The sequence below is a fragment of the Malurus melanocephalus genome, unplaced genomic scaffold (assembly GCF_030028575.1).
Source record: "Malurus melanocephalus ecotype Western Australia unplaced genomic scaffold, MMel_1.1 scaffold_992, whole genome shotgun sequence".
Lineage (NCBI taxonomy): Eukaryota > Metazoa > Chordata > Aves > Passeriformes > Maluridae > Malurus > Malurus melanocephalus.
In genome coordinates, this window is record NW_026624224.1 from 80,249 (window position 1) to 97,848 (window position 17,600).

At 43.6% G+C, this 17,600-nt stretch overlaps 2 protein-coding genes across 2 annotated transcripts; both read left to right on the forward strand.

Annotated features, from left to right (window-relative positions):
• The first annotated feature begins 165 nt into the window (after positions 1–165).
• RPL26L1 (ribosomal protein L26 like 1) lies at positions 166–4,485 on the forward strand. The gene is made up of 4 exons (XM_057386556.1): positions 166–247; positions 946–1,118; positions 2,006–2,146; positions 4,316–4,485. Exons 2-4 carry the CDS (start codon positions 951–953, stop codon positions 4,442–4,444), a joined length of 438 nt encoding a protein of 145 aa, XP_057242539.1. The 5' UTR covers positions 166–247; positions 946–950; the 3' UTR covers positions 4,445–4,485.
• A 1,110-nt stretch (positions 4,486–5,595) lies between these two features.
• ATP6V0E1 (ATPase H+ transporting V0 subunit e1) lies at positions 5,596–16,199 on the forward strand. The gene is made up of 4 exons (XM_057386555.1): positions 5,596–5,745; positions 7,830–7,877; positions 12,962–13,089; positions 15,691–16,199. The coding sequence occupies exons 1-3, from the start codon at positions 5,600–5,602 to the stop codon at positions 13,053–13,055; spliced, it is 288 nt and encodes a 95-aa protein (XP_057242538.1). The 5' UTR covers positions 5,596–5,599; the 3' UTR covers positions 13,056–13,089; positions 15,691–16,199.
• Positions 16,200–17,600: the final 1,401 nt, after the last annotated feature.

Sequence of the window (17,600 nt, forward strand, 5' to 3'; positions counted from 1 at the left end):
CTCTCTCTCCCCTCTCTATCCCGGCTCTCTCCCGGTTCTATCCTCTCTCTCCTCTCTCTCCCCTCTCTCTCCCCTCTCTATCCCGGTTCTGTTTCTCTCTCCCCTCCCCGTCCCCTCCCCGCCCGTTCCCGGTGTTGTTCTCACCTCCGGCCGTCAGGGGGCGCGGTGGCCGCGGGGCTGTGGCGGAAGCGGAAGCGGAAGCTGTCTGCGCTCCTCTTCCGGGCGGGCGGCGCGGCGGCGGCAGCGGGTGAGGCACCGGGAGCCGCCATCCGCGGCCATCGGGACCATCTCCGGCCATCCCCGGCCGGCGGAGCCTGCAGGCGGCAGCGGGAGGGAGCGGGAAGGGGCTCGGGTGGCCGGGGGCCCGCGCGGAGCTGCGGGACGGGGAGAGCTCGGGCTCCCGGGGGGGCTCGGCCTCCTCCAGGCTGTGCTTTCCTGATGCATTCTAGAATCAATACATTCCAACCCGCACAGGAGGTGCCCTGTGTGCACTTAAAAGTTGTGGAGCTGAGCAAAAACAGCCATTAATTTAATTTGTCCGTGGTTTAATTTGTCCTGTGCYGCCACGATAAATGGTGCCCTGACACGCAATCCCATAGCGCAGTTGTTAGAATTTAGGAAAGGCCGGAAGTATTTTGGATTTGATGCAGGGGAGTTACAAGTTAAGRGATRACYTGTTAAAATGATACAAGGTGCGGAGTTTTGCCCAGATCATTTTTGGATCAGATTTGCAGATGTGTAACCTGTGCTCTCTGGCGAGGAGCAGTGCGAGTTCCCTCTGCGAGCCCAGAATATACACTGAGTTTATTAAAGAGGGTGGTGCCATTAAAATCAGTTTTAATTGCTCTTTTTATGCCCTGTCAGACTCTGGTGGTGTGAATGATGAAGTGTAGTTTGTGTGTGTGTTGTGAGCATCTCTCAAACTCTTGGGGGTTTTTTGTGCAGCCAAAATGAAGTTCAACCCCTTTGTGACCTCGGACCGCAGCAAGAACCGCAAAAGGCATTTCAATGCCCCGTCCCACATCCGCAGGAAAATCATGTCCTCGCCCCTGTCCAAGGAGCTGCGGCAGAAGTACAACGTGCGCTCCATGCCCATCCGCAAGGACGACGAGGTCCAGGTACTGCCCTGCCCCAGGCTGTTCTGTCGCACCTGAATTTCTGTCTCTGTGGGGTTTTCAGCAGGAATTTCYCCATGGAAAGGGTGGTCAGGCYGTGGCAGGGGCTGCCCATCCCTGAAGGTGTACAGGAAAGGATTGGATGTGGCACTCAGTGCTCTGGGCAGGGGACAAGATGGTGATGGGTCATAGGCTGGGCTCCATGATCTTGGAARTCTTTTCCAATCCAAATAATTCTGRGATTCTGTTTTCACGTGYRGCCTGTGCAAAAGGGAAGGACGACACAAATTCACATTGGTGCTGGAGCTTTACCCYGAGTATAGCAGTCGGGGTATTCAGTCACGACTTGTGTTGTCAGGTATTTCTTAAATTCACTTCAGTGACAAGGAAAAYACCTTGTCAAGCAGCAAAATTGTGYTGGCAGTGTTACTGYWYTWMAGTTACATGCCTTGATAATTGKGYTGAATTAAAAGCTTTCAGCAYTAAAGCACAAAGCACAGAATTGATTGACTGTTTGCTGCCTGTGATATCTGAAAGATTGGATTGGATATTAGTCTAAATGATGTGGCTTTTTTATATAAAATGCAATGATAGGTGAAAAATTAAGATAAAACTTGTTGAAAATTGAAACCTGGCTGAAATGCTACAGAGCTACCTCGTCAAGAGTTTACTGTGGGGAAAATGAGGGAGAACCACAGTTCTGATCCATTATGTTTTTCATTTTAGTGATGCTGAAATCATCTTTTACTCATGTCCTTGTGGCTTATGTGTGCAAAGAGCAGAGTTGGGGAGCCYGTGCAGCTCAGGTGGATAATTCAGTCACGGTGTATCAGCTGTGGCTGTTCCAGGGGTGGTTCTGCAGCGTGGCTCACTGTGTTTGCTGTGCTCAGGTGGTCCGAGGACACTACAAAGGCCAGCAGATCGGGAAGGTGGTGCAGGTGTACAGGAAGAAATACGTGATCTACATCGAGCGCGTGCAGCGGGAGAARGCCAACGGCACCACCGTGCATGTGGGCATCCACCCCAGCAAGGTACGGGGGCACCTGGGGGAGAATGGGCACTCTGGGATGGGTGGAATGTGTTAGCAAGTGCTGGGRGTGCACAGATGGAGCAGCCCTGGGAGAAGAACCTGGGGATGCTGCTGGGTGAGAGCTGGACCTCCTGATGCCCAGYGTGGGCAGCAGCAAAGGGGGGATTCTGCCCCAGTGCCCTGCTCAGGTGAGACTCCACCTGCAGAGCTGCTCCAGCCCTGGAACCCAGCACAGGAGGGACCTGGAGCTGCTGGAGAGAGCCCAGAGAGGCACCAGGATGGGCAGAGGGAGGGAGCAGCTCTGCTGGGAGGAAAGGCTGGGAGAGCTGGGATTGTTCAGCCTGGAGAGGAGAAACTCTGGGGTGACCTCATTGTGGCCTTGCAGTTTGTGAAGGGAGCCCACAAAAAAGCTGGAGAGAGACTTTACGAGGGATGGAGTGGCTTTCCACTGCCAGGGGGCAGGGTTAGATTCAATATTAGGAAGAAATTCTTCCCTGTGAGGCCTTGGCACAGGATGCCTTGAGAAGCAACCAGGCACAGGATGTCTTGGAGCAACCAGGATGGTTGCTCCATCCCTGGAGGTGTTCCAGCCAGGTTGGACGGGGCTTGGAGCACCCTGGGACAGTTGAAGGTGTCCCTGCCTGTGGCATGGGCATTGGAATGAGATGAGCTTTAAGGTTTCTTCCATCCCAGACCCTTGTGTGGTTCTGTGAATAAGGAATTGAGATGGTGCCTCAAGTTGATTTTAGGGCGTCATGAGCATAGAAGTGAGTTGAAACCAAGAATTCCTCATTGTTTCTAGGACCAGAAAGTTGCTAGAAACTTTGGTATCTTGCTAAAATACTTTTTTTTTTTGAGGAGACTGGTGTTTTCAAAGCACAAAACAGATAATTTAGAACAATTATTCATCTTTGCTATATGGCACTTGCACTGGCTGAGGAGGTGTTAGAGAGGCTTTAATAAATGGTCAAAATTGTGATTTGCTCTTTCAGGCAGTTGTGAGCTGAGTACTTCTGGATCTGGGTTTAGCCTGAGGTGTTTAGAGTTGGTGAAAACCAGGCAAAGCCTGTTTAGATCATCACAGGAAACATTTCAAACTAAACACAAGRRCTTGCCAAARCCTGRTTTGGAGCAGATGAATTCAGTTTGCTTCAGCCTTGCCATGTGGGCACAAAGATGGAAGTGTTGGTGGAAAAAATCTGGTTGTAACAGGTTTTCTGGTGTAAATGGTTGGTGTGTTCAGTAGAGGGAGGGCAGAATTATTCCAAAACATCATGACTTGTGTGCAGCAACAACATCTGACTGACAAGGTGACATTGTGGAGCCTGTGCATGTACAGGCTGAATAGCAGTGGGAGAAATGGAATTTTCTGCTGGTTCTTTATTCCATGAAAATTTTCATTAATTGGGAACTAGACCTTGATAAAGCTTTGTATAAAAATTCTGGTTATTAATGCAAAAGGAGCAGAGGAAGGTTTTGTTACAGACCTGCYGTGGGCTGTGTGAACAGTTTGTACCTCTCCTGGGTAAAGAGGKGGGAATTCCAATTAAGAGGGACCTAAATGCACAAGGAATTGAGGAGAAGTGTGCCTAGATTGGATTTCTAGGATTTGATTGTTCTGTTTTTCAAGTAGTGCTTTCACTAATACCAACACATTAAATTTCTTTGCCATTYTGAGTAGGCATGAACAGGAATAGTTAAGGAGTTCTTCCCTGTGAGTGTGGGGAGGCAGAGGGTGCCCAGARAAGCTGTGRCTGCCCCATGATCCCTGGAAGTGYCCAAGGCCAGCTTTGCTGCCTTTGTGGTGGTGGGATCAGCTCGGTGCTGTGATTCCAGGTGGATTTAGTATCTATCAGGTCGAAGCAGAATAATGGAAATTAAATCTGCTTCCAGATATTTTATTCTATAGCTAAATAGAAATTCAGCTGCTCCTCAGTTTGTGCAAGTGTTTTGACTGTGCATTGAACCAGCTGTCCCTGTGTCCAGTCCCTCAGTATGCCTGGAAAAATTGTGGAATATGGAGACAATGCAGTACATCAGTTTCACTGGAACCAAACAAGAGAGTCCATGGCAATGATGATCATGTGCCAGGGCTCTGCAGTCCCATGGGGCTGTGGGGTTGCTGTCCTCCCTCTGAACAGGGTCCCTGAATTCCTTGTGCTCTCTCCAGGTGGTGATCACCAGGCTAAAGCTGGACAAGGACCGCAAGAAGATCTTGGAGCGTAAAGCCAAGTCCCGCCAGGTTGGCAAGGAGAAGGGCAAGTACAAGGAGGAGACGATCGAGAAGATGCAAGAATAGATGTTTCCTGTTTGTCACCATTAAAAAATGCTAAAAATCAACCTGTTGTGTCTSTTCTCCTTTAGAAAATACCGATATGACATGTCCTGCTCAGCATTTAAATATTCCTTCCTGTATTTTTGAGTAAAAATACTTCCACTAAATTAAAAAGCTTATTATATTATTGTTTTTACTTTAAAGAAAACTAAAAGTGTTTTTTCCCAGTAAAGAAATGTTTAAACCAATCTTAGAGCAGTGCAATCCTGAAACACCCATCTAACAGCCATCATACTCCTTTTTCTTCCTTAGATCTGTCCATAAAGCACAATTTAACATGTTAATTCTGTGCGGTATATATATATTTAATTCAGCTCTTATATTAATGGCAGAACTTGAGGACAGAGGGATTTAGGACCAGTGCTCATGAGACAGAGCTGGCTGGTTTGAGAAAGATGGGGTAAACCAGTCTCAATGCTCTTGCTGGTGCTATTTTGGATGAATTCTCTGTGAGAAGAGATCTTTTCTGGCACTTTATGCCTTCATAATTGAGAGCTGCTGCAGCAAGTTGAAAACAGCCCTGCAGTTAAGTGAATTTACTGGCTCAGTGAATGGCCCTTTGATTGCTGGTACAGACAGAAAGAAATTCGTCTGCTTGAACAACAATGGAATCTAAAAATAGTGATGCTGGGACTCGAGGAAAATTGCATTTTAGAAGCCATTCATAMGCTTGACATTGAAGCTGTGTTAGCTGGGCTGCCAGTGGGTTTCTCTTATGTAGGCTCGGAAGTTTTGTCCCTCCAGCTCGTGCTGCTTAATAGGAGATTTCTTCACCTTGAGTCGATGTTTCAGGAAATCCGTGGGGGTTCGTTCTTTACCGAGACGTTTCCAGCTGCGGGGCGGTTGCGGAGCTGCTCTGGGGGAGCGTGTCCCACATCCCCAAATCCCCGAGGAGCTCCGAGGCAGCCCTTACCGGGCAGCCTGTTCCTGCAGGGGATGGAAAGCCGGGCCCGGCCGGCGATCCCAGCGCATCCATCCGCGATCCCATCCGCGATCCCACCGCGCGCTCCCGCGTCCTCTCCGCGCTCGCTCCCGCGCAGCTCCGCGCGCTCCCGCCCCGCGCGCTCCCGCCGGCTCCCGTGACGTGGCGGGCGCTGATTGGCGGGGCCCGGGCGGGGCATGGCGCGGGGCCCCGCCCCTCGCGCCCCTCAGAGCGCGGCCATGGCGTACGGCGGCCTGGCGGTGCCCATCATCGTCATGAGCGTGTTCTGGGGGGTGGTCGGCGGCGTCCTGCCCTGGCTCGTACCCAAGGGGCCGAACCGCGGGTGAGTGACCGGGGGGCGGCGGGCACCGGGCACCTTCCCTTCCGTCCCCCGCGGGTGTGGGGGAGGCCCCGGCGGAGGCGGCCCCGGAGCCCTGAGGCGCCCCGAGGTGTGCCGGCCCCGCCGCCGAGGCCCCGCAGCGCCGGGTTCGGGGCCGCCGCAGCCCCGCCGGCTCCGGGCGCAGCGCTGGCGCAGCGCACACGGGCCCTGGCCCGGCGGAGCGGCCGCTCCTGGGGCTGCCAGAGCCGGGCGGTGCCCCCGCGCCTCCGGAACCTCTCAGGGGTTTGGGTTTCCCTTGAGGCCCTGGCGCAGGGTGCCCAGAGAAGCTGTGGCTGCCCTTGGATCCCTGGAAGTGTCCAAGGCCAGGCTGGACGGGGCTTGGAGCCACCTGGGATAATGGAAGGTGTCCCTGCTCATGGAAGGGTGTGGAACGAGATGCTCTTTAAGGTCTTTTCCAACCCAATCCGTTCTGCTAAACCTCTGTAGACAGAACGTGCTGTGTCAAGGTGGTGGTTCATTGTCAGGCGGTATTTGAGCAGCAACTTCCTCTTTCTTTCCTTACTTGACCTTTCCTAACTTACTCCACCATTCTGTGTTTTCACACTGGAAAGGTTGCTGTAGTGGATTTCATTTATGGGTTAAATGCATGCTGGTGCCCTTGTAGCTGAGGACAACAGCAGGCCTTCTAAGCAGAGGTTTTTCCTGCAGTGGTTGTGGCTGCTCAGATTAAAAATTAGACAAGTTTTTGTCTTTCTCTTTTCTCTAGGAGATAATGGCTTCTTAATCTCTCTTCCTCTCTCTGACACTCCCTCTACTCYACAGGTACCAACTCTCTCAGTTCTTTATCTAAACCCTCAATATTCCTCAGGCTTTGATATGTCCTGCCTTTCAAACCTAATGTGTGTTTTATGCCTGGAAACTCGACTATCYTCAGAAATACCTTGGAAATATGGAACACATGGAAGTGTGAGAATCCTATGGGTCACCAGCAGATATTTTGTTATTATTCCAAAATGTAGTTGTTTAACAAGTTTGAGTAGACCATTGCTGTTTTCTGCCTCTGCCTCTCATCTTTTTCTTGAGAAAAATACCCAGAAAATTTCCAAGTTCAGTTCCTGAACAGGCTCTTTCTTTTCCTAACAAAAGAARTTAGTGCAAGCTTTTAACTGACCTAAGAATTCACATTGCTTAGGTTAAAACTCCCAAACAATGACTATGGAACTTCCTGTAAGAGTTGCTGAAGCTTAATTCAGGCTGTGTTGGCTTGGTAGCATTCCTTTGGAAGTTGAYAAAGTGGATGTGTATTGATAAATAAAAAATATGGAGTGTTTTTTTTGCCACCAAGGGATAGGAAGTTACTGACCTACCATGAGGTTTTGTTACTCAGTTGGGGGAAGYAATACATAGATAAAATTTAAATTTTATAATTTAAAAAGAAAAAAMCACACTCCACTTTGCCACTGAGTTCCATGAGCTGCAGAGATCACWGTTAGAAAATYTCATTTCCTCTYCTAATTGAAACCCATCTGTGTGTGTTGCTGCAGTTTGGCCATTTTCAATTTCAAGGGCTTGGTTCTTCCTTCTTTTCAGCTTYCCTGTGGTTTCTGACACAGTTATGTTTCACCAAGGAAAGAAAATCTTATATTACAGCTCATTTCACGTGGCTTTGAGATTTTATTTTATGTTCAGTTTGTAACCCACTCATTCATTATATAAAATCAAAAGTGACAATTTGACACTGAAATTTTCTGTAAGTAGAATTCTGCAAATGGAGTAAGTGGGTTTTCTTTGTACATCCAACCTCAGTGGTTCACCAATGTGAAGGACACTGCATGAGATTTTGCTCCTCTCTGCAGTGATTTTGTTAAATACAGCTGTAAACTGTTGGGCAGAGCTGTGTCAGTCCTGCAGATCTGAGCCTCTGCAGTTTATTCAGCTGGAAGAAGCCAGAACATTCATGTTGAGTCATCTTTTCATATGATCAAAGTTAAACTTGTTCTTGTTTGCTGTGGGTTTTTTTTTCCTGTGTATCTTGTGGTCAGTCACAACATGACACCTGATCAGCTGTTTCTCCTTCCTCTTGGCAGTGTTATCAACACAATGCTGGTGACCTGCGCTGTTTGCTGCTACCTGTTGTAAGTACAAATAATGTCCTSCCTCTTAACCCACTCCTGTTGTAATCACAAGTTCCTTTTTTATAGCCTCAGAACAGTTAGAAGCTTTTTGAATGTGTCGTGGAGATTTAGGCACGTGGTATTCTTTGACAGCTCTTAGAATTCTGAGTTCTAAAGACCTTCAACGTGCTGAAGAAAATTTTCCCATTGGAAAATAATGAATTAAAAGGAAAAGAGTTATTCTTGTTGTCCTCTGAGACATASTCTGCATGTACTTGATATTCCTTCTCTCCATTTCACTGCCTCATTTGGTCACAAGTGTAATGATAGTCAATTCTAGAATCTTCCTGATTCACAGACTTTTTCTTTTTTTTTGCCTTTTTCCTTTCTATTTTACATTTAATTCTGAGGTGATACTAATTCAAACCCACTGAACAGTTTTGCTTTTAGGTTGCTTGAATATATTCTCAAAATCTGGTAGAGCGGTGGGTGGAAAAACTTCTGCATGGCGATTTTTTTAGTGATAGTTTGATATATTAAGAGCATTTCTCTTTAAATGCACAGTATATTTTGAGGCTGCCTCTTCTCTGTAGGAGATTTTGTAGCAATAACAAAGTGACTTGTTGAGAGCTCTTCATATCTTTCAAAACAGCTGTAGCTGGAGGCTGCATGAGAAAGCCTGCATGTGTTTTTTTTCTCTGTTTTTAAAGACCTTAGAGACTGATCTTGTTAAAAAATATAGTGYTGTGCAAAAATAACTTTGGAAGAATTTGTTATGGAGAGTAAAGTGTAGAAGTCTGATTCAATCTTAAGAGTTAAYTTGTAATAAAAATCATTATTTGGAGTTCCATTTGAACCTGAGTAATGTTTATACTTTCCTGARTTGTTATGTATTATTTATGAATATTTATGCATTATTTATGCTATTCAAAGGAATTTAATATGAATATTTAGAGAAATGTGGCTCAGTGTTGGCATGTTCCAGGAAAAGCTTGTTTGATTCTGGGTTGGGTTAGACTGTGGTACATGGTTTAGGTTAATAGTGTGATATTCAGGGTTTATGCAGGTGAGATATTTTAAAATTTTATTTATATTCAGAGTATTTGATATGTGAACTCCTAAGAAAAATCACTCTTGGTTAACTGTAAAAGTCCAGCAAACTTGATTCTGTTTTTTGTGTCCACGGAATTTTTTAATTTAAAGTTTTGCTGAGTGAATATAGAAATTTGAGAAGAGCTTTGCAGTGCAAGCAGCTTGAATYTGGGATTGAAATTTGGGAATCTCAGTGCTACGAAGGCCTCCTTGCCYTGCATATGAAGTGTGTAACAGCCCAGTCTCATAGTAAGTTCCAAATGCTTGGCTAAGAAAGGGCAAATTTCTTTGTAATTTTTACTGGGTTGCTGCATTTATGTTACAGTGAATTGGGTGTTTTTTAATTAGGGGGAGGGTTGAGCTTTGTATGGTTTTGTTTAAAGTTTTCACTTGGGTTTTTCTACAGAAATACTGTCCTATTCTAAAATCCTTGAAGCTTAGGGTTTGGTGTCTTTATTGTTTGAAGGACAGTTTTCCTAGAAGTAGAAGCCATGTGGCATCTGCAGCATCCTCTGGATTATGATGTGAAATTTATTTGTTGCAGAATTTCTTAACTTTTGGGTGAATTCTGTGAACTCTTCAAATGTACCGTGGTATTTCATTAGTAAATTTAGTGATTCTTTAATCTAAACAGACCCATTATAAATCCTACTTTCATTAACATATTTTATGATCTACTTTTGCATGTCCAGGGGTTCTTTGGTAATTTTGTGGGCTCTAGCTTGTTTTCTGAATTCCCTTTGGTTTTCTACAGTTAYTCATTGAAAAAAGAGAAGCAGCAAAATCTGATGTTTTCAATTGTCAGTGATTGCACCCAATCACATAAATTATGTTTGTAGCGTCTGTTTGGCAGAATGCAACAAAAAGCAGATTTTTCTTCTCATGTTTCAAGATAGAACTTGTCTCATCACAGTCTCTCTTTTTTATTTTTTTAATTTATTCTGTATAAAATTGTAGAACAGCCCTGTTTGGAAAGGACCTCAAAAGATCTGGTCCAACCTTTTTCTCCTCTTTTTTAGACAAACATATGGAAGTTTATTGTTCCTGTATCCTTTTCCCTTTTGGGGGAGGAGGCACTGAAACAATTTCAGACCTTAATTTTGGGTGATTAAAGAAAGAGACTTATTTTTCATGCYAGTCTTGARGGAAGCYGAGAGAATTGTTTCAGAGGGTTCTTTGTTGGATATTTTAGGATTAAARTAATTTCTGCTGTCCCAGCTATTTGTGTGTCCTTAGGCAGATGGCTGGTGCTGTTCTGTGCTCCTCTGTAGAACTGTTTAGTCTCTGCTAGACCTGCTTTTATACTCTATGAATTACCTTTCCAGTTGAAAATAGGGAGAAAAATTATTTCCTGTCTTCATTAAACACCACTTGATTCACAAATTGATTTTCATTAAACTGAATTTGAAGTCAGTCACATTTCAACTTTAAAGTGTTTCTTCTGTATTTAAATTGAATGGTGATAAATTTGAATAACCTTATTGATTACATGGTATTAATTTGGTTGTTCTATGGAAGATATTTGCATGAGAAAGTGCCTAATTTGTGTACAGATCCTGTACCCAGCAGCCTTTTGATGAATACACTGTTCCCAGGAACCTCATAAAATCTAAGGCAATGTCTAAGGAGTTACTGCTGCAGAAATTAGAGGTTCCACCATATTGTGAGATACGGTCAAAGTCTGAATCTATTTTGCTGTGTACAAASCAGTTTCTGAACAGTGCCATCATGTCCTGACAGAGGACAGGGTGCTTGGAAAATCGTATTATTYGCTGCTGATTCTAACAGGATTAAAATATGGACTCCCAAATTGACATTTAAACAGAGATAGCAGGACCTTAATTTGTAACACGAGCACAGACAGATGGCAGTTGTGGTGGGAAGACCTTTTAAAAAATCTCTCTGGTACAACAGAAGGGACTTTAATTTCCTTGTCTGAGTTGGGTAATTAACAGTAAGTGTTCTAAGTGGGATCTGGTAGAATGTAAGGACTTGTGGGTGGCTCGAATGCCATACCTGCTTTTAGCAACTCTGGAACATTGCATCTTGGATACAGGGGTTTGTTTTACACCGAATGCTGCATTTTGTTTGGTGTTGTCACGCTGGATTATTGTATAAAGCAGCATCACTTAAGCAAAACATGGGAAAAGCTTTTTCATKACTTACCTTGAATTCGAGGCAGTCGTAACCTAACAACTGCTTTAAATTGCTCAGCCCTCGCAGAGCAGGGAGGAGGAATGTGCTGCTGCCCTAATGCCACCCTGGCTCAGAGCTCGGGTATCCAGCATGGTTCCAACAAATGCCTTTTGAAAACTCCTCACTGCTTCTCCCGAAGCCTGGTTACATAGGTTGAGATTCTGAATGTGCTCCCAGCTCATTTAATTCAAGCCATGCTGGGCCTGAGCTCGGGAAGCAGCRAGAGGTGAGAGATTTGTGCGTGGAGTTCCTTCCTGCTCTGCAGTWACAAAAGGAATAATGTGCTTTAACAGGCTTTTGGTGTTCTATCCTCATCCCACTTGTGTTACTTCGGGATGCTGGAGGCAGATGGCACAGTGCTCTGGCACCTTTGGATCTGTCTGTTAGATCTGAAAATTAGCCCTCRCAAAAGAAATTCTGTGATAATTTTAAGAGCTAATTTGCTTTTCCCTTAAGTAGATTTAACACAATGATTAATGYGGTCTCAAAATACATTGTTGTCACTGCTTTGGATAGCAAAGTAGAAACGTGTCAACCTCAAGGTTGTTGGCTGCTCTCAGTGGTGTCTTGCTGATGTTTTAATTCCTTTGTAAAGCCTGCTATGTGTTCCAAGGCTTGTGTGACTGATGGACTGCTGCAGGCTCTGCTCCTTGTTTCAGCTGGAGTTCTACCCTGTGCAAAACTGAAAGGGGTATTGCAAAGAAATATTGGTAAATTTGAAGAGGATTGATGTGTTTTCTTTAAGTCTGACCCACATCTTTTGCCTGTGGCTGTTCCAGGCGTTTTGCAGCCGACCTGCACTTGGTTTGCTGGTCAGAGCATCAAGGTTTGTGTGGAATTTTCCATGACTGCCTAAGCACTCTGATACATTTGTGGCAGCTCCCATTACAAAGCTGCTCTGCTTTTTCTCCTCCTTACAAAGCATTCTAGAAATAGCAGACAGATGAGCCAGTGTGTTCGCTAAATGTGTTTATATAGTTAGTATTTAACATAGATTTAAATCCATGGAAGCATCCATTGCTTCTTCTGACTCTTGTAACATTTACAAAGAAAATATATCTTTCAACAGTGGAATATTTATTTCTGTTTAGCTTTCCTGGATATTTTCCACAAACTACATTCCTCTTGTTCTCAGTTCTGTCTWTGGCTTCTGCAGTGTTAGTTTGTGCTCTGCTCCAGTGACAAGGTTGCTGTGCTGATGATCTGGGGTTTGTTATCATATTGTTCTTGTGGGATCGTTTTTTGGTCTTTTTTTTTTTTATGTTCCTGTAGCATTTTACCCTTTTGCTTCAGGTCCCTGCTACTTGACCTCTGTGCCAGGTTTAAATTCACTTTTGTTCAATCTCTGAAAAATATACCATGTCTGCAAGGGCAAGTTGTCATGCACCCAAAAGCAAATGAGAGAGAGGATGTTTCTCAGAGGTTGTTGTTTAAAGGATGCATCAAAGGCACTGAAAAAAGGTCTGTCTCTTTTATGTTTCTGTCTTCTGAGCCCCCAAAYACCYGAGTTTCATGTATCTCAAAACACTTTCCTGTCAAAAGAGAAGTGTGAGGGAAATGCTGTCAGGGGATTTTGTGTTGCTTTCAATTGAYGAGGACAATCTACTTCAGTTGCAGAATGATTTGGTGCCATAACTTCATTGCAGGTGTCTGATCCTTGGGTATGAGCTTGAGTAGAATTCTCACTTGCACCTAAATTTTCCTGAAATAGTATTTTCTTCTGTGATAGTCCTTGTGCTTTGGACAGCCTTTCCATTGTCATAAGCTCTGTCATTTGGCTGATGTTGTCTCTGTTGGGTTGGGGGGTTGTCTTGCAGTTGGCTGATTGCAATTCTGGCTCAGCTCAACCCTCTCTTTGGGCCGCAGTTAAGCAATGAAACAATCTGGTATCTTAGATATCACTGGCCTTGAGGATGTCTGTCCTGTGCTRCAGTTCATTGACAAGGTGAGTATGATCAGATTTATTGATATTCTTGGTGTGTTAAAGCTGTGAGAGACATTGAWCAGTAGTGTGAGCCGTGTACTCAWACTACTGTAGGAGAAATCTGTCTGTAGGCTGCAACAAAGCATTCTGAATGTTAATCTTGATTGGATATGTGAAAAGCTTGAACTGAWTTATTGACAGTTATTTTTCTTTCAATCCTGTCGTGTAGTGTTGTGCTCAGGGGTTTGTAAGGAGAACAAAATACTCATTCAAAAAAAAATGTAATTGGACCAGGGTGCTTTTTAATAACTAACATAAGTGGATTTCCTAGTTTTTACCAATTGTTAAATTTCTCCCCAAGCYTGCTACCATTTCACCTAAGACCTATCCTCATTTCCAAGGCAACAKAGAGTTGCCCTCCTTTGTCTGGGAAGTTGGAGTGGGAACTGCCATTAGAATGATCTTTATCTCCTGTCAATACATTGCACTAGCCTTGAGCTCACAGCTTGATRGTTTATTATGTTTTTAATGACAGCCTGTGTGCAGCTTTAATCCCAGGTGAGTCTGGTGGTTGCTATCTGGGCAGTGCTGCTGGAATGTGGTTCTTGCAGTTCCTGAGCTTTTTGACAGGGCCAGCAAAAATAAAGTGTTGTACTAAAAGTACCTTGGTGCTGTTGGGTTTGTCCAGAGGRRCAGCATTTGGAAYTGAAGGTTCAAATGAAGGAAATGCRGAAAYAAGCACCCATGATTACAGCTTTTAAGCTGGTAACTGAATAATTAAACACAGTTTTTTGTCTTCGGACAACACAGTCTTAGTTCAGCACAGCAGACAGTGACAGTTGATGTTAYAGCTCTGTTAAATGCTCTCTGTCAAGTGTCCTGAACATTTGCACTGAAGCAAAGCTCTCCTGTTTCAGAGGAAGCTTCCTARGAACTGGGATGTTGTCAGACTGGGTCCTCTGCTTGTGTCTGCAGCTCCTTTTAARCACCAAGCAGAAGCTAAAGGTAGACTTGGCCCTGCTTCAACTGCAGGCCTGTAATTAGCTAAGTCAGTCAAGCAGAATTTCCTAGGAGCATTTTCACTGCTCGGGTGCTAACATATAATTAGTTAGCTAAAACAGAGAACAGTGTGTTTTGGTAATGGGCATGCAGATCCCTGAATCCCATAGGATGATTCAGTTGCCTGGGATCTGAAATTGAAATGGAGTTATCTGGACATAAAAATTGGGCTTCATGGTCTGCGTGTTGAAGTCAGCAAGGACAGCCAGGAGATGAGACACAACCTCTGGACTYCTGCTAACACAACCAGGCCTTTYCCCCTCCATTTCAGTGAAGGATTTTCCAGAGARCTGGAGTTAAATTTGTACCAAGGAGGAGAGGCAGTTGTGTGTTTGAAGATGTCTGAAGAGTTTGTGAGGAGCTATCATTTCTAAACTGATTAATGAATTATTTAAGCCCTGCATAGCACATGCTGTTAYGTTACATGAAGAAGTTTGTTTTAACCTTTCATCTGATTTCATTGGCTTAATTTTGGAATAAAAATAAGATTCTTGTCTCTTTAGGAGAATTAATTAAAAAAGTAAAAGCATGTAATAGTTCTCAAATATCTGTTCTTTGTTGCTAGAAATGTGCTATCCTAGGACAGCCTTCCAGTTTTTGAATGTTATTGCCAGGCTGAGGGAGGTGCTCCATGTCCTGTCCTTGTTTTTGTGGAGTTTCTGACTAGACAGGAGCTGTGAGTGAGATTCCATCTGATAACAGTCGGGATATCTCTCTGACACTGCATGGATTCCCGTCAGTGTAGCAACCAGTTATTTCTGGATTTTGAGATGTGCTTTTCCAGCATTCGAGGGACGTGTACTATACTTGTTTCTGCCTCCTGTTCCTTTCAGTTGAGGTTTGGATGGATTAGTATGGAAAATGCAAAGAGAATGAAGTGCTAACTCCCAAAGTGGAGAGATCCTTAAAAATAAGGATGATTTAAGCAAACCCATTTTAYTTTATCAACTGAGCAGGCTGAAAATGTTCCAGTGAGCTCCTGATGTTCTGCTGAGGAACTCTACTTATGCTGACTTGATTGATCTCTGCCAAATTACACAAGTTTGCTCTGTGTTTTCAGGCAGTCKCCCTCCMATCCCAGGGATTATTTTATAGCAAGCCATTTGATACATCATCAAGTTAATGGCTTGGATGGCAAGTGTGTAAGAGCACACAAAGCTCTGTAGCTGTGGTAAATCTGTGCTGTGGAMTCTTCTAAATTGTGTGATCCAACAGTGCCTTTCCTCCTTTACTTGGTCAGTTCACAGTCTGTGTTCTCAGAGCAAGAACTGTCTTTGTGCAAGTGCAAGAAGGGCTGTCATCCAGCTCGCTGGATGCTGATACAGCAGTGAAAAYATTTGAGGGAAATAGTTGTTCTACCAGCTTATAATGTAACTAAAACTACTYGCAGTAACTTCAGAAATGAAATTGCCAAGAAAACATCCACATGGATGAATTATCTACAGTTTTTGACCATTGCTCAGTGSATTTRTGGAATGGAAATAGTTGTGGTTAACAGCCAAGTCTTCAATTAGCAAWCTGTCTCCATGGAAAGGAATAATGAAGTTGCCTCTTGCTTTGCAGGTGCAGAAGAGATGAAAAACTTCACTGACCCAAAGGTGCCCTTTCYGTAGCTGGTTGGATACAAAGCCTGCAGTAATGCCTTAACCTTTCTAATGTTCTTCAAGTGGCTTGTTCAGAGTCCTGTATTTTCAACTACTATACCATTTAACAGTGTGCCTAATGCAATTTATACTCCTCTTTGGTACTGTCAATTTTTGACTGTTAACTCCAGATGTGATGAAAATTTCTATTTATACGGGTCTTAAAATCATACTTCCTGTTGATTTTATCCGTAATAACACTTTGTATTTGCAGGTCTTAGGTTGTCTGTCATTGTGCTGTTCACCCCTGTTCTGTTTGCACTGGACAAAAATGTGTGCAATAAAACTGTGAGGAGAGGAGAAACAGTGCTGCCACATACTAATGGCAATTTTTTGTTTGTTTTCAAATGAGTTGTATTCTTGAGAAATCTGGCCTTACATTTTTCATTCCTGGAAATAAAACTAATCATCTGCTTGATACAAAACGTTCTTATTTCCATATTTAACTGTTATTTTTCTGTGGGTTTAATCTGATGCTTGGAGTCGAGCTGAGGAAATTTAGGTGATGTGGATAAATTGTAATGAAGTTCAGTTGTAGGAATAGATGGGCAGCTTGTTGCCTGTATCAAGACCTCTCTTAGGTAYGTCTGTAATAGGATTAAATTTACAGTCTAAAATTGCTTAAAGGTGCAGGAATAATGAATGCTTGGCTTGAGATCCTTTTCTCTAGGAATTTCCCATTGTCTGAGGGGACTCAGAGTAGCCAAGGGCTCTTTTGGATGAAACATTCGTAGTAATTTTGAACAGGAGGCTGATTTAATCCCTGGCACATTTGAAGGATATTTATGGGAACAAGTGGCTTGAATTGAACAGCAAACATTACATTTGTTTTGTACTAATTTGACACTTGCATGTGGAATTGCAGACCTGGGAAAACACATGGCAKTGTAGGCAAGAGGTTCCTGAGGCTYCTGGATCTGGTCGATTGTTTCRTAAGRAGCAGCTTCAAAGGATATAAATGCTGCTGCATGCACAGGAGMCTTCCTRAATGCTTCCTTACCTCSTGTCCAGATAAATTACAATTATTCCTTTTATTGTTGTGCACAAGGACATAATGGAATGGTTAAAATTTTCTTTTCCCTCTTGGATAGCACCAATAACTTGTTCAGTGGGACAGCACTCATTACTGCACAGGAAATTCCAAGATCCTGAGATGTAACTTGCACAGATCCAAAACTGGACAACRTGAATTGCAAAAGAAGGAAGAATGTGCCCATTATTACAAATATGCATAGCAGCTGTTGGGACTGGACTAATGGKTTTTTTGGTCATGTTACCTTCTAARAGCTGTATTTTATCATGCGAGATGTTGTATACCACCATGTTACAGTGCCAAATAATTCCTAGGAAAATTGAAACCAAGTGATCATATAAAAACATAAGATTGTTGYMTGACTTTTRAAGTGTGTGGAGAAWAAGATATGTTGACATYGTAWGAGGAGGGGGAGAGAAATASTTCAAGACATTGTTTACGGATTTGAGATTTTAAAATAAATTGATCTGCTTGTCTTATTTACCCTGAAGTGAAATAAGCCAAAAAAATCCACCAAGTGAGGAACAGTGCTGTTAGTTTATTGTATTACCACTGTCTTTAACAAGCTTTTTATTTTAGGTTCTAAGCTATCACTTACTGTAGAAGAGAGAAGTAAAACAGAGTTCCTATGGGGTGTCCCATTGGTGGTGAATTTAATGGAAAGAGCTATTCCAAACCTGGACAAAGAATGCATAGAGCCATTTTCACCTAGATGCTCCCTGGAAAGAAAATCCCCTTTTTCACAGTGGTTAATATTTCCTCTGTAGCAGATKCCAGGTGGTGGCATGACTGAGGAA

Excerpts from the sequence above, each read along its gene's own strand:
- ATP6V0E1 (XM_057386555.1), top strand. The coding sequence starts at position 5,600 with ATGGCGCGGGGCCCCGCCCCTCGCGCCCCTCAGAGCGCGGCCATGGCG. Across the intron at positions 5,746-7,829 it reads CCCAAGGGGCCGAACCGCGG|TGTTATCAACACAATGCTGG; the intron begins GTGAGTGACCGG and ends TCCTCTTGGCAG. Across the intron at positions 7,878-12,961 it reads GCTGTTTGCTGCTACCTGTT|TTGGCTGATTGCAATTCTGG; the intron begins GTAAGTACAAAT and ends GTTGTCTTGCAG.